The sequence below is a fragment of the Xenopus laevis genome, chromosome 2L (genome assembly GCF_017654675.1).
Source record: "Xenopus laevis strain J_2021 chromosome 2L, Xenopus_laevis_v10.1, whole genome shotgun sequence".
Lineage (NCBI taxonomy): Eukaryota > Metazoa > Chordata > Amphibia > Anura > Pipidae > Xenopus > Xenopus laevis.
In genome coordinates, this window is record NC_054373.1 from 563,186 (window position 1) to 578,773 (window position 15,588).

Here is a 15,588-nt window from a genome sequence, read left to right on the forward strand (position 1 = left end):
GGATAAATAGAGGATAAATGGAGGATAAATGGAGGATAAATGGAGGATAAATAGAGGATAAATGGAGGATAAATGGAGGATAAATAGAGGATGAATGGAGGATAAAGAGGATAAATAGAGGATAAATAGAGGATAAATGGAGGATAAATGGAGGATAAATAGAGGATAAATAGAGAATAAATGGAGGATAAATGGAGGATAAATGGAGGATAAATGGAGGATAAATAGAGGATGAATGGAGGATAAAGAGGATAAATAGAGGATAAATAGAGGATAAATAGAGGATAAATGGAGGATAAATGGAGCATAAATGGAGCATAAATGGAGGATAAATAGAGGATAAATGGAGGATAAATGGAGGATAAATAGAGGATGAATGGAGGATAAAGAGGATAAATAGAGGATAAATGGAGGATAAATGGAGGATAAATAGAGAATAAATGGAGGATGAATAGAGGATAAATAGAGGATAAATGGTGGATAAATAGAGGATAAATGGAGGATAAATAGAGGATAAATAGAGGATAAAAGGAGGATAAATAGAGGATAAATAGAGGATAAATGGAGGATAAATGGAGGATAAATAGAGGATGAATGGAGGATAAAGAGGATAAATAGAGGATAAATGGAGGATAAATGGAGGATAAATGGAGGATAAATAGAGAATAAATGGAGGATGAATAGAGGATAAATAGAGGATAAATGGTGGATAAATAGAGGATAAATAGGATAAATAGAGGATCTAGAGGATAAATGGAGGTTAAATAGAGGAGATTGTAGGAGAATAAAGACTTTACTGAGGAGACAAGGAAAGTGGGGATGTTGTCTAAGGATCTCTGGGCCCCCAGTAGTGACCCCCATTCATTTGTTCTGCTGGGGGGGGTATAAATGTACTAATCTCAGGTAACATGAACCAATTATTATTTCTATCACTTTAATTACTCAGAATTAGGTTATAGATTTCCCAGGATCCCAGGGGTTCTGTGTTGCTCAATGAGGACGAAAGTCAGACGTCCCGGTCTCTTATGTATTTGCCCCAGTCCCTCATCACTGGGGAGGAAAGAAATGGAGCAGATTGTGTCTGTGCACCACGTGAGCTGACATTTCTCTGGTGTTGTGGCCCCATTAATTATATTGTAACCTCCCCCCGTGCCCCCAGAATTCAACAGTAACAGTTCATTTTGTAACAATATTGTAATTTCAGGAGAGTCAGTTCAGTACAGAAATCCTGGGAATCTGTTGGTGCCCCCAGGTCCATCGTCTCATTCTGGGACCCCAAGTTCCTTCTCTTCATGGAGGGATTTGTGTCACAATTACATGTGGGTCACACTGGGGGCACTGGGGGTTCTCCAGGGGAGAGATAAAGAGGGAGAGAAGTAGGTGGGTGCCAGTAGGTGGGTGCCAGTGGGTGGGTGCCAGTGGGTGGGTGCCAGTAGGTGGGTGCCAGTAGGTTCTCATTGTCTGATCTGCAGGTTCCCAATGTCATTGATATAAATGGTCTGTTGTCCTTCGTCCCTCCTCATCCTCAGCAGAGTCAAGAGCATAGAGCCCAGCAGCGAACTGTACAGGACAAACACTGCCATCTTGAACACAATATGACCAACTGCAACTCCGCCTGCAACTAAAACACAGAGACGCTGCTTAGGGGCCACACCAAGTAATGATCCCAAACATCACAGAGACCCCACTGTTATTCCTGCTGCTGGAAACTGCCCCAAACGTCCCATATAAACAGTTAAAGCTGCCCCAGGAGCTGATAGTTCCACAAACCATTAGCTTATTTGGGCCAGAAGATCATCATTAGGAACCAACAATCATATAAAGGAGAACTAACCCCCCCCAATAAGAAAAGCCCCTTCCTCCTACCCTAGATAGTCCCCCTCCCTGCCCCCCCCCACATAGTTCATTACCCCCAGGATCAGACCCAAATCCACACCCTGCGCTTATTCTCCTCTTCTCCTCCGGGACCTGCTGACACAAGTGATCAAGTGGGGGTGCAATCACTCGCATGAACATGGGGGGTGGAGGGGGCCCTGAGGAAGAAGCCCCAGTGGGCCCCCCAGTCTGACCCTGATTACCCCTGAAAGTGTCCCAAATACATTGCTCATTTATGGGAGCAGAGGAAGTGCAGTGGAGCGTCAGGATCTTTATGTTCATCTATTGGTGAATGTGCAGCGGGCGCAATATTCCTGCTTGTAGCAACTGCGCATTCACCAATAGTGACATGAATTGCAGAAGGGAACGAAGATGGACCCATGAGCTACACTGCACTTACTCTGCACTCATATGTCAGCAATGGATTCTGGACACTTTCAGGGGTAATGAACTATGTTGGGGGAGAGCAGGGTTGGGGGTAGGGGCTTTTTTTTTATTGGGGGTTTAGTTCTCCTTTAAGGTCCCTTGGGGAGAGACCATTCACTCAAATGCAGAAATAAGAACTGGAATATTTTTGAGACAAGTTGGGTTTATAAGGTTGCCTTGATTGCAAAGATCAGCGCAGTGATGTCACACTCCTCAGTGATGTCAGACTCCTCAGTGATGTCACACTCCTCAGAGATGTCACACTCCTCAGTGATGTCACAGTCCTCAGTGATGTCAGAGTCCTCAGTGATGTCAGACTCCTCAATGATGTCAGACTCCTCAATGATGTCAGACTCCTCGGTGATGTCACTGCTCCTGCACCAGTGCTGCCCCAAACTGTACTTGGCGCCACATTCAGAGTGAAAAGACGGGAATGACCCGGTTTAGTTCCCAATTGTAGGTTCTTGGCACTAAGTTCCTGGGTGCGTCAGTCTTGGTTACGTGTCACATTTATTGATCCCTGCCCTAAACTGGGCCTGAACTTCAGACTTCTACGTTGATTAGCCATTTGAACACTTCACTAGCCACATTTCTCCTTGGTCCCTTGGCTATTCAGTTGACATGAGCTCTGGGGCATCAAGGCCACATAGTGACACTAGAATTAACAGGTAACACATCATATTCATTCTCCCCATTCTCTGCTGTAGAACAGGTGAGTCACTTACCTGGGCAGTACCTGCCTTGTACCCCGGTCTCCTTTGTACTGAATCTGTTTCTCACTGAGCAACTGATATTCCCAGGGGAGGATAATGGGAGTGAAACATTAACCAATGGGGAGCTGGAATTCTCATACACTGTTTTCCCATTATGGATCAGGGAATAGAAGGGATTTGTCCCACTTTCCACCTTACAGGAAACCAGCGCCGACCCATTTGTTAGACACGAAACCTCCAGAACTGGATCTGATACAGGAACTAATGGGAGAGAAAAAATTAAGCATTAATGGAGTATCTACAGGGGAGTATCCACATATAAAAACTGTCAGTCCCACCCACTGTTTGACTCCCAGCTCCGCCTCCTGTAAGCTGCCATAAGTGTTTTCAACCCCACCCACTGCTTGAGTCACAGACTCCTGGCTAATATATAACATTACAGTTCCCTGCTTCCATAGAGACACAGCTGTTACAATGTATTATTTGAGTAAATAAATGTGTTTATACAGTATAACCCAAACACAGACTCACCGGAGCAGCTGACAAAGGGCAGACTCACTCTCCTGGTGCTCTCACTCACATCATTCCTCGCCGTACAGCTGACACTCACAGAGAAGGGCAGAGAGAATATCAGGTGATCCTCATTCACTGTCAAATGCCCAATATTCCCCTCATAGATGGTCCAGGAATAGACGGGATCGGTCCCACTCGGTGCCCTGCAGGTCAGCACTGCCCTCTCCTCCGACTCACACGAGAGTTCAAGTACCGGGTCGGAGACAGGAACTAACAGGGAGACACCAAAGAGACTGTAAGAAAAACAGGACTGGGGGAAATGTATAACAGGACAGGAGGCACTGAAGCATCACCCAGATATGGCAAAGCTCTTATTATCTCGAGTTATTTTGTACAGGCTGGTACCTCCGGACTTGGGTGAATTTCTTGGGGAAATGAGTCTCTTGCCCAAAACATTGGTCTCCCAGGCTCTTCCTCCCCTGCTGTCGTTTCTAATGGGGGAACTTGTTCTTTTTTCTTTTCTATGTGGCCCCCCACTATCTGTCTATAGTGACCTCTAATGTACTTGTAAAGTATAATCAAGTCCCCCCTCAAGCTTCAACCTTGTCAGTCTTCCCTTATAGTTTCTTGTTCAGTTTCTTTTTTAGCTGTCTCTTGTATGTCTCGGCACTCTCTCCAGCTCACTAACATCCCACTAAAACACTGGAGCCAAAAACTGCCCTCTTTAAACTTCTTATGGGGGTTCAGTTCTTCTGTACAGGAACCAGCTTCATGTGATCCATCTGCATGGTGCCATTTGTTTGAAGTCCCTAAAATGTACAGCTGCAAATACTGGGGGTCTGTAAGGAGGAGACAGGAGGTGCCGGCTGGACTTTGTGGCACCCAGTGGGTGCTGTCTAGTCTCTGTATAAGGGTGGGCCCTACCATGTGATGAGCACTCTATGTCATATGTCTAATTCCAGCCTCCAGACAAGGTGTTTGTGTTTTACACTTTATTCAAAATGTATTGCAATTAACAACGTTTGAAGGTTCCCTGTCCCCCTGGGACCAAAGGCCCAATTGCACAATTATTGGAGGTAAAACTGCACGGGTTATAAACTCACCAATGACAGTCACTAGGAGGGAGGCAGTAGTGATGGACTTTCCACTCTGGTCAAACACTTCCACCCTGTAGGTCTCATTTCCCACCGTGTCCAGACGCTTGAGATACAGGGAGCCGTTCCTGAAGAGCTCACACTCACAGACTGTTAGCTGCTTATATGATGATGAGTTCTTGAATTTACCCATTAGGACTCCATTCCCATCTTTCCAGGTCACCTGGTCTTTCTCAGCATTGGGATATCCGGGAATATTGAGCAGAACTGGGTCATTCAGGGCCACATACACGGGATCAATGTCAGCCGCCCAACCTGTGGGATAAAGTAATAGAACAGGCAGTTAGCTGCAAGCGAATGATATAGTTATATATATATATATTCCATCAGCAAGACATTCTGGGTGATTATTTCACAGTTTCACTCAACAAGACAACAAGCCTAAGAACCATGATACCAACACCAAAACCCAAAAGTACTGGGGCATTCTCCATTATGGATTTGCCTAGTGCAGTCCCATTAAGGGTATAAGTGGATATTGTTACATCCCAGGTGCAGGACTTTACATTTATCAACATTGAATCTCATTTGCCACTTAGCTGCCCCCCAAACATATAGGGGACACTGACCAACACCTGAGAAATCCACACCTTTGTCATAAAATGAATAAAGAGTTAATCACAGGGATACATGTAAAAAGGCAAGATATAGAGACACCAGTAATTCACTAAAGCTCATTAAGGTAATGCCATGAAATTAGGAGGAATAAGAGGTAAAGTGATGCACAACAGGTACAGTGATGAGTAAATTGTGTGGGACCTATAGTAGGTGTGAGACAGAGGACACAGATAATATACACTCCAAAAACATAGAAAATAGATAAAAAAATAATAATAAATCAGCAGGCTTCGGGTGGTACAAAAATACACCAAGATGAATAATAAACCAGGATATAGTGAACAACAAATACATGTTCTACACAGAACATTATGGGAAATATGTGAAGATACAGACAAGTAATTTATTACACAAAGGTGAATAAGAAACAATCTGGTTCAGACCAAATGGACTTTATTGTCGGCTAATTGGATGCCGCCAGATCTGAATAAGAGAGGAGCCCTCGGCTAATTGGATGCCGCCAGATCTTAATAAGAGAGGAGCCCTCGGCTAATTGGATGCCGCCAGATCTTAATAAGAGAGGAGCCCTCGGCTAATTGGATGCCGCCAGATCTTAATAAGAGAGGAGCCCTCGGCTAATTGGATGCCGCCAGGTCTTAATAAGAGAGGAGCCCTCGGCTAATTGGATGCCGCCAGATCTTAATAAGAGAGGAGCCCTCGGCTAATTGGATGCCGCCAGATCTTAATAAGAGAGGAGCCCTCGGCTAATTGGATGCCGCCAGGTCTTAATAAGAGAGGAGCCCTCGGCTAATTGGATGCCGCCAGGTCTTAATAAGAGAGGAGCCCTCGGCTAATTGGATGCCGCCAGATCTTAATAAGAGAGGAGCCAAGCAAAGGGACAAGCAAAGGGGCACGATTGTTTTACAAAGGATATTGGACTGAAGGCACAAACAGTCAGAAGGGCCAAATGGAAAAGCGTGGCCAGTCAAGCTGGGACAGCACAAGCAGAGTTCATGGAATGGTGGGACAGACTAGGATCAGGATTGGAGAGAGTAGAATAGTCAGCAGACAGGCAAGGGTCAATATCAGTATAATTAAACAGGATTCACTAAGCATACTCAGGCCAGGAACCAGGCAATGAGTTTACATTCAAAGACAGTTTAAATATTTTGAATTTCACGCCAATGCGCGATGATGTCATTACGCCAGCACGTAAAACCCGGAAGTGCTCGCCACATGTGCCATAGGAGAGACCGGCACCAGGGAAGAAGGAAGCACGTGGCCACTAGCCCACCAGGGTAAGAATCCTTACACTAATGGAGGATCTGTGCTTTGCCTTCCAGTCCTTGAGTGTAGTATAGACCTCATGTGTAGTATAGACCTCATGTGTAGTATAGACCTCATGTGTAGAATAGACCTCGTGTGTAGAATAGACCTCGTGTGTAGAATAGACCTCATATGTAGAATAGACCTCATGTGTAGAATAGACCTCATGTGTAGAATAGACCTCATGTGTAGAATAGACCTCATGTGTAGTATAGACCTCATGTGTAGTATAGACCTCATGTGTAGTATAGACCTCATGTGTAGAATAGACCTCATGTGTAGTATAGACCTCATGTATAGTATAGACCTCATGTGTAGAATAGACCTCATGTGTAGTATAGACCTCATGTGTAGTATAGACCTCATGTGTAGAATAGACCTCATGTGTAGTATAGACCTCATGTGTAGTATAGACCTCATGTGTAGTATAGACCTCATGTGTAGAATAGACCTCGTGTGTAGAATAGACCTCGTGTGTAGAATAGACCTCATATGTAGAATAGACCTCATGTGTAGAATAGACCTCATGTGTAGAATAGACCTCATGTGTAGAATAGACCTCATGTGTAGTATAGACCTCATGTGTAGTATAGACCTCATGTGTAGTATAGACCTCATGTGTAGAATAGACCTCATGTGTAGTATAGACCTCATGTATAGTATAGACCTCATGTGTAGAATAGACCTCATGTGTAGTATAGACCTCATGTGTAGTATAGACCTCATGTGTAGAATAGACCTCATGTGTAGTATAGACCTCATGTATAGTATAGACCTCATGTGTAGTATAGACCTCATGTGTAGAATAGACCTCATGTGTAGTATAGACCTCATGTGTAGAATAGACCTCATGTGTAGTATAGACCACACGTGTAGTATAGACCACACGTGTAGTATAGACCTCATGTGTAGAATAGACCTCGTGTGTAGTATAGACCTCATGTGTAGTATAGACCTCATGTGTAGAATAGACTCATGTGTAGTATAGACCTCATGTATAGTATAGACCTCATGTGTAGTATAGACCTCATGTGTAGTATAGACCTCATGTATAGTATAGACCTCATGTGTAGAATAGACCTCGTGTGTAGTATAGACCTCGTGTGTAGAATAGACCTCATGTGTAATATAGACCTCATGTGTAGTATAGACCTCATGTATAGTATAGACCTCATGTGTAGTATAGACCTCATGTGTAGTATAGACCTCATGTGTAGTATAGACCTCATGTGTAGTATAGACCTCATGTGTAGAATAGACCTCATGTGTAGAATAGACCTCATGTGTAGTATAGACCTCATGTGTTGTATAGACCTCATGTGTAGTATAGACCTCATGTGTAGAATAGACCTCATGTGTAGAATAGACCTCATGTGTAGAATAGACCTCATGTGTAGAATAGACCTCATGTGTAGAATAGACCTCATGTGTAGTATAGACCTCATGTGTAGTATAGACCTCATGTGTAGAATAGACCTCATGTGTAGAATAGACCTCATGTGTAGTATAGACCTCATGTGTAGAATAGACCTCATGTGTAGTATAGACCTCATGTGTAGAATAGACCTCATGTGTAGAATAGACCTCATGTGTAGAATAGACCTCATGTGTAGTATAGACCTCATGTGTAGAATAGACCTCATGTGTAGAATAGACCTCATGTGTAGTATAGACCTCATGTGTAGTATAGACCTCATGTGTAGTATAGACCTCATGTGTAGAATAGACCTCATGTGTAGTATAGACCTCATGTGTAGAATAGACCTCATGTGTAGAATAGACCTCATGTGTAGAATAGACCTCATGTGTAGAATAGACCTCATGTGTAGTATAGACCTCATGTGTAGAATAGACCTCATGTGTAGTATAGACCTCATGTGTAGAATAGACCTCATGTGTAGTATAGACCTCATGTGTAGAATAGACCTCATGTGTAGTATAGACCACACGTGTAGTATAGACCTCATGTATAGTATAGACCTCATGTGTAGAATAGACCTCGTGTGTAGTATAGACCTCATGTGTAGTATAGACCTCATGTGTAGAATAGACCTCATGTGTAGTATATACCTCATGTATAGTATAGACCTCATGTGTAGTATAGACCTCATGTGTAGTATAGACCTCATGTATAGTATAGACCTCATGTGTAGTATAGACCTCATGTGTAGAATAGACCTCATGTGTAGTATAGACCTCATGTATAGTATAGACCTCATGTGTAGAATAGACCTCATGTATAGTATAGACCTCATGTGTAGAATAGACCTCGTGTGTAGTATAGACCTCGTGTGTAGAATAGACCTCATGTGTAATATAGACCTCATGTGTAGTATAGACCTCATGTATAGTATAGACCTCATGTGTAGTATAGACCTCATGTGTAGTATAGACCTCATGTGTAGTATAGACCTCATGTGTAGTATAGACCTCATGTGTAGTATAGACCTCATGTGTAGAATAGACCTCATGTGTAGTATAGACCTCATGTATAGTATAGACCTCATGTGTAGAATAGACCTCATGTGTAGTATAGACCTCATGTGTAGTATAGACCTCATGTGTAGAATAGACCTCATGTGTAGAATAGACCTCATGTGTAGAATAGACCTCATGTGTAGAATAGACCTCATGTGTAGTATAGACCTCATGTATAGTATAGACCTCATGTGTAGTATAGACCTCATGTGTAGAATAGACCTCATGTGTAGTATAGACCTCATGTGTAGAATAGACCTCATGTGTAGTATAGACCACACGTGTAGTATAGACCTCATGTATAGTATAGACCTCATGTGTAGAATAGACCTCGTGTGTAGTATAGACCTCATGTGTAGTATAGACCTCATGTGTAGAATAGACCTCATGTGTAGTATATACCTCATGTATAGTATAGACCTCATGTGTAGTATAGACCTCATGTGTAGTATAGACCTCATGTATAGTATAGACCTCATGTGTAGTATAGACCTCATGTGTAGAATAGACCTCATGTGTAGTATAGACCTCATGTATAGTATAGACCTCATGTGTAGAATAGACCTCATGTATAGTATAGACCTCATGTGTAGAATAGACCTCGTGTGTAGTATAGACCTCGTGTGTAGAATAGACCTCATGTGTAATATAGACCTCATGTGTAGTATAGACCTCATGTATAGTATAGACCTCATGTGTAGTATAGACCTCATGTGTAGTATAGACCTCATGTGTAGTATAGACCTCATGTGTAGTATAGACCTCATGTGTAGTATAGACCTCATGTGTAGAATAGACCTCATGTGTAGTATAGACCTCATGTATAGTATAGACCTCATGTGTAGAATAGACCTCATGTGTAGTATAGACCTCATGTGTAGTATAGACCTCATGTGTAGAATAGACCTCATGTGTAGAATAGGCCTCATGTGTAGTATAGACCTCATGTGTAGAATAGACCTCATGTGTAGTATAGACCTCATGTGTAGAATAGACCTCATGTGTAGGATAGACCTCATGTGTAGTATAGACCACACGTGTAGTATAGACCTCATGTATAGTATAGACCTCATGTGTAGAATAGACCTCGTGTGTAGTATAGACCTCATGTGTAGTATAGACCTCATGTGTAGAATAGACCTCATGTGTAGTATAGACCTCATGTATAGTATAGACCTCATGTGTAGTATAGACCTCATGTGTAGTATAGACCTCATGTATAGTATAGACCTCATGTGTAGTATAGACCTCATGTGTAGAATAGACCTCATGTGTAGTATAGACCTCATGTGTAGAATAGACCTCATGTGTAGTATAGACCTCATGTGTAGAATAGACCTCATGTGTAGAATAGACCTCATGTGTAGAATAGACCTCATGTGTAGTATAGACCTCATGTGTAGAATAGACCTCATGTGTAGAATAGACCTCATGTGTAGAATAGACCTCATGTGTAGTATAGACCTCATGTGTAGAATAGACCTCATGTATAGAATAGACCTCATGTGTAGTATAGACCTCATGTGTAGAATAGACCTCATGTGTAGTATAGACCTCATGTGTAGTATAGACCTCATGTGTAGAATAGACCTCATGTGTAGAATAGACCTCATGTGTAGAATAGACCTCATGTGTAGTATAGACCTCATGTGTAGAATAGACCTCATGTGTATAGACCATGGTAGACCTCATGGTAGATAGACCTCATGTGTAGAATAGACCTCATGTGTAGTATAGACCTCATGTGTAGAATAGACCTCATGTGTAGAATAGACCTCATGTGTAGAATAGACCTCATGTGTAGAATAGACCTCATGTGTAGTATAGACCTCATGTGTAGAATAGACCTCATGTGTAGAATAGACCTCATGTGTAGAATAGACCTCATGTGTAGTATAGACCTCATGTGTAGAATAGACCTCATGTGTAGATAGACCTCATGTGTAGAATAGACCTCATGTGTAGAATAGACCTCATGTGTAAGCAAATAGACCTCATGTGTAGTATAGACCTCATGTGTAGAATAGACCTCATGTGTAGAATAGACCTCATGTGTAGAATAGACCTCATGTGTAGTATAAACCTCATGTGTAGAATAGACCTCATGTGTAGAATAGACCTCATGGTAGAAAACCTCATTGTGTAGAATAGACCTCATGTGTAGAATTAGACCTCATGTGTAGTATAGTGTAGTATAGACCTCATGTGTAGTATAGACCTGCATGTGTAGAATAGACCTCATGTGTAGAATAGACCTCATGTGTAGTATAGACCACACGTGTAGTATAGACCTCATGTGTAGTATAGACCACACGTGTAGTATAGACCTCATGTATAGTATAGACCTCATGTGTAGAATAGACCTCATGTGTAGTATAGACCTCATGTGTAGAATAGACCTCATGTGTAGAATAGACCTCATGTGTAGTATAGACCCACACGTGTAGTATAGACCTCATGTATAGTAATAGACCTCATGTGTAGAATAGACCTCATGTGTAGTATAGACCTCATGTATAGTATAGACCTCATGTGTAGTAGACCTCATGTGTAGTATAGACCTCATGTATAGTATAGACCTCATGTGTAGTATAGACCTCATGTGTAGAAACAGACCTCATGTGTAGTATAGACCTCATGTATAGTATAGACCTCTATGTGGGTAGAATAGACCTCATGTACTAATAGACCTCATGTATAGGTATAGACCTCATGTGTAGAATAGACCTCGTGTGTAGTATAGACCTCGTGTGGTAGATAGACCTCATGTGAATATAGACCTCATGTGTAGTATAGACCTCATGTATAGTATAGACCTCATGTGTAGTATAGACCTCATGTGTAGTATAGACCTCATGTGTAGTATAGACCTCATGTGTAGTATAGACCTCATGTGTAGTATAGACCTCATGTGTAGAATAGACCTCATGTGTAGTATAGACCTCATGTATAGTATAGACCTCATGTGTAGAATAGACCTCATGTGTAGTATAGACCTCATGTGTAGTATAGACCTCATGTGTAGAATAGACCTCATGTGTAGAATAGACCTCATGTGTAGTATAGACCTCATGTGTAGAATAGACCTCATGTGTAGTATAGACCTCATGTGTAGAATAGACCTCATGTGTAGAATAGACCTCATGTGTAGAATAGACCTCATGTGTAGTATAGACCTCATGTGTAGAATAGACCTCATGTATAGAATAGACCTCATGTGTAGTATAGACCTCATGTGTAGAATAGACCTCATGTGTAGTATAGACCTCATGTGTAGTATAGACCTCATGTGTAGAATAGACCACACGTGTAGTATAGACCTCATGTGTAGTATAGACCACACGTGTAGTATAGACCTCATGTATAGTATAGACCTCATGTGTAGTATAGACCTCATGTATAGTATAGACCTCATGTGTAGAATAGACCTCATGTGTAGTATAGACCTCATGTGTAGAATAGACCTCATGTGTAGTATAGACCTCATGTGTAGAATAGACCTCATGTGTAGAATAGACCTCATGTGTAGTATAGACCACACGTGTAGTATAGACCTCATGTGTAGTATAGACCACACGTGTAGTATAGACCTCATGTATAGTATAGACCTCATGTGTAGAATAGACCTCATGTGTAGTATAGACCTCATGTGTAGAATAGACCTCATGTGTAGAATAGACCTCATGTGTAGTATAGACCACACGTGTAGTATAGACCTCATGTATAGTATAGACCTCATGTGTAGAATAGACCTCATGTGTAGTATAGACCTCATGTATAGTATAGACCTCATGTGTAGAATAGACCTCATGTGTAGTATAGACCTCATGTGTAGAATAGACCTCATGTGTAGTATAGACCTCATGTGTAGAATAGACCTCATGTGTAGAATAGACCTCATGTGTAGTATAGACCACACGTGTAGTATAGACCTCATGTGTAGTATAGACCACACGTGTAGTATAGACCTCATGTATAGTATAGACCTCATGTGTAGAATAGACCTCATGTGTAGTATAGACCTCATGTGTAGAATAGACCTCATGTGTAGAATAGACCTCATGTGTAGTATAGACCACACGTGTAGTATAGACCTCATGTATAGTATAGACCTCATGTGTAGAATAGACCTCATGTGTAGTATAGACCTCATGTATAGTATAGACCTCATGTGTAGTATAGACCTCATGTGTAGTATAGACCTCATGTATAGTATAGACCTCATGTGTAGTATAGACCTCATGTGTAGAACAGACCTCATGTGTAGTATAGACCTCATGTATAGTATAGACCTCATGTGTAGAATAGACCTCATGTATAGTATAGACCTCATGTGTAGAATAGACCTCGTGTGTAGTATAGACCTCGTGTGTAGAATAGACCTCATGTGTAATATAGACCTCATGTGTAGTATAGACCTCATGTATAGTATAGACCTCATGTGTAGTATAGACCTCATGTGTAGTATAGACCTCATGTGTAGTATAGACCTCATGTGTAGTATAGACCTCATGTGTAGTATAGACCTCATGTGTAGAATAGACCTCATGTGTAGTATAGACCTCATGTATAGTATAGACCTCATGTGTAGAATAGACCTCATGTGTAGTATAGACCTCATGTGTAGTATAGACCTCATAGAATACCTCATGTGTAGAATAGACCTCATGTGTAGTATAGACCTCATGTGTAGAATAGACCTCATGTGTAGTATAGACCTCATGTGTAGAATAGACCTCATGTGTAGAATAGACCTCATGTGTAGAATAGACCTCATGTGTAGTATAGACCTCATGTGTAGAATAGACCTCATGTGTAGAATAGACCTCATGTGTAGAATAGACCTCATGTGTAGTATAGACCTCATGTGTAGAATAGACCTCATGTATAGAATAGACCTCATGTGTAGTATAGACCTCATGTGTAGAATAGACCTCATGTGTAGTATAGACCTCATGTGTAGTATAGACCTCATGTGTAGAATAGACCTCATGTGTAGAATAGACCTCATGTGTAGAATAGACCTCATGTGTAGTATAGACCTCATGTGTAGAATAGACCTCATGTTTAGAATAGACCTCATGTGTAGTATAGACCTCATGTGTAGTATAGACCTCATGTGTAGAATAGACCTCATGTGTAGAATAGACCTCATGTGTAGTATAGACCTCATGTGTAGAATAGACCTCATGTGTAGAATAGACCTCATGTGTAGAATAGACCTCATGTGTAGAATAGACCTCATGTGTAATATAGACCTCATGTGTAGAATAGACCTCATGTGTAGAATAGACCTCATGTGTAGAATAGACCTCATGTGTAGAATAGACCTCATGTGTAGTATAGACCTCATGTGTAGAATAGACCTCATGTGTAGAATAGACCTCATGTGTAGAATAGACCTCATGTGTAGAATAGACCACACGGGCATTTAATAAAGTGCACAAGATTTGTGCAGGGACACGTCAGTCTGTGTATAGATCCTTCTGTCAGTTGGGGATGATCAAACGAGGGACCCGAAATCAAATTGCTGCAAGTATTACATGAAGGACACTTAAAACAATCTTTCCATTGTTGGGTTAATTATCTTAGGGCCCACAGATTAGTAACAATGTCTGGGATCTGTTTTGACTGATAAATCTCTCAAGCTCCTGCCCCTCCTGTGTGTAATACGGGGTAAGTTCTAAACATAGGGGGCAAAGACTTAATATTTAGCTGGAACCTCTTTTCTTCTAATGGGAATGGGTGACCTTGTGTCAGCTGGAAAGAGCTACTGGTAAATAAATCATTAGAGAGATTATTATATGATCCCCTTATTACCCCTCTGAAAAACAGATTCGTTAGTTCGTCAATCTGTTTATAAAGTTGTGATACATCAGATTTATTCCTCATAATCAGGATCACTTGGGAATATGGAATACTCCTTAATAGATGTGGTGGATGCAAGAGGAATGAATTATTTATGTATTATGTTACCAAAAAGGTAGTGGTAGTGAGACCTGTTGCACTTAATGTAAGTGTGAGATCAAGGAAAGACATTTGAGGTTCATCTATGTCAGCAGTAAAACATAGGGTACAGGGCAGTGAATTCAGCTCCTTGATCATTGTATAGAAGTGTTTGTTAGTCCACAATAAAAAGAGATTGTCAACAAAATAGTTTCTGGGACTAACAAACACTTCTATACAATGTACAACCTCAAGAAGAGAAAGAAAGAAAAGAACCCCCTCTTCTATCAAGTATTGTAAGGTCTTCCAAAATCAAATCCCGTTACAATTCCATCAGCAACAACAACTGGAGTTAAAATTGATGAATTATGAATTAAAATTACCACCAGTCTATAATCAACCTCCAATTAATTATAATAAAGCGCCAGTGCTATTATGTCAATTCATTGATTTAGACCAGTGATCCCCAACCAGTAGCTCGTGAGTAACATGTTGTTCTCCAACCCCTTGGCTGTTAGGAGACAAGTTTTAGTTGTATAAAAACCAAGTGTACTGGCAAATAGAGTCTTCTGTAGGCTACCAGTCCATATAGAGGCTAT

The 15,588-nt window shown here is 41.3% G+C and overlaps 1 protein-coding gene across 2 annotated transcripts in view; it reads right to left on the minus strand.

Moving 5' to 3' along the window:
- LOC121399783 (T-cell surface antigen CD2-like) overlaps nucleotides 1-15,588 on the minus strand; it is a 122,068-nt gene that overhangs the window by 98,191 nt on the left and 8,289 nt on the right. The window contains exons 2-5 of one of the 2 annotated variants that reach the window (XM_041581367.1): nucleotides 4,631-4,936; nucleotides 3,546-3,797; nucleotides 3,027-3,275; nucleotides 762-1,621 (exon numbers count right to left, since the gene is read on the minus strand). The exons of the other annotated variant lie outside the window; for it this stretch is intronic. Coding sequence (XP_041437301.1) covers nucleotides 1,455-1,621; nucleotides 3,027-3,275; nucleotides 3,546-3,797; nucleotides 4,631-4,936 — 974 coding nt within the window. The 3' untranslated portion in view covers nucleotides 762-1,454. Of the gene's footprint in view, nucleotides 1-761; nucleotides 1,622-3,026; nucleotides 3,276-3,545; nucleotides 3,798-4,630; nucleotides 4,937-15,588 lie in introns of those variants that run through there. 2 annotated transcript variants of the gene reach the window in all.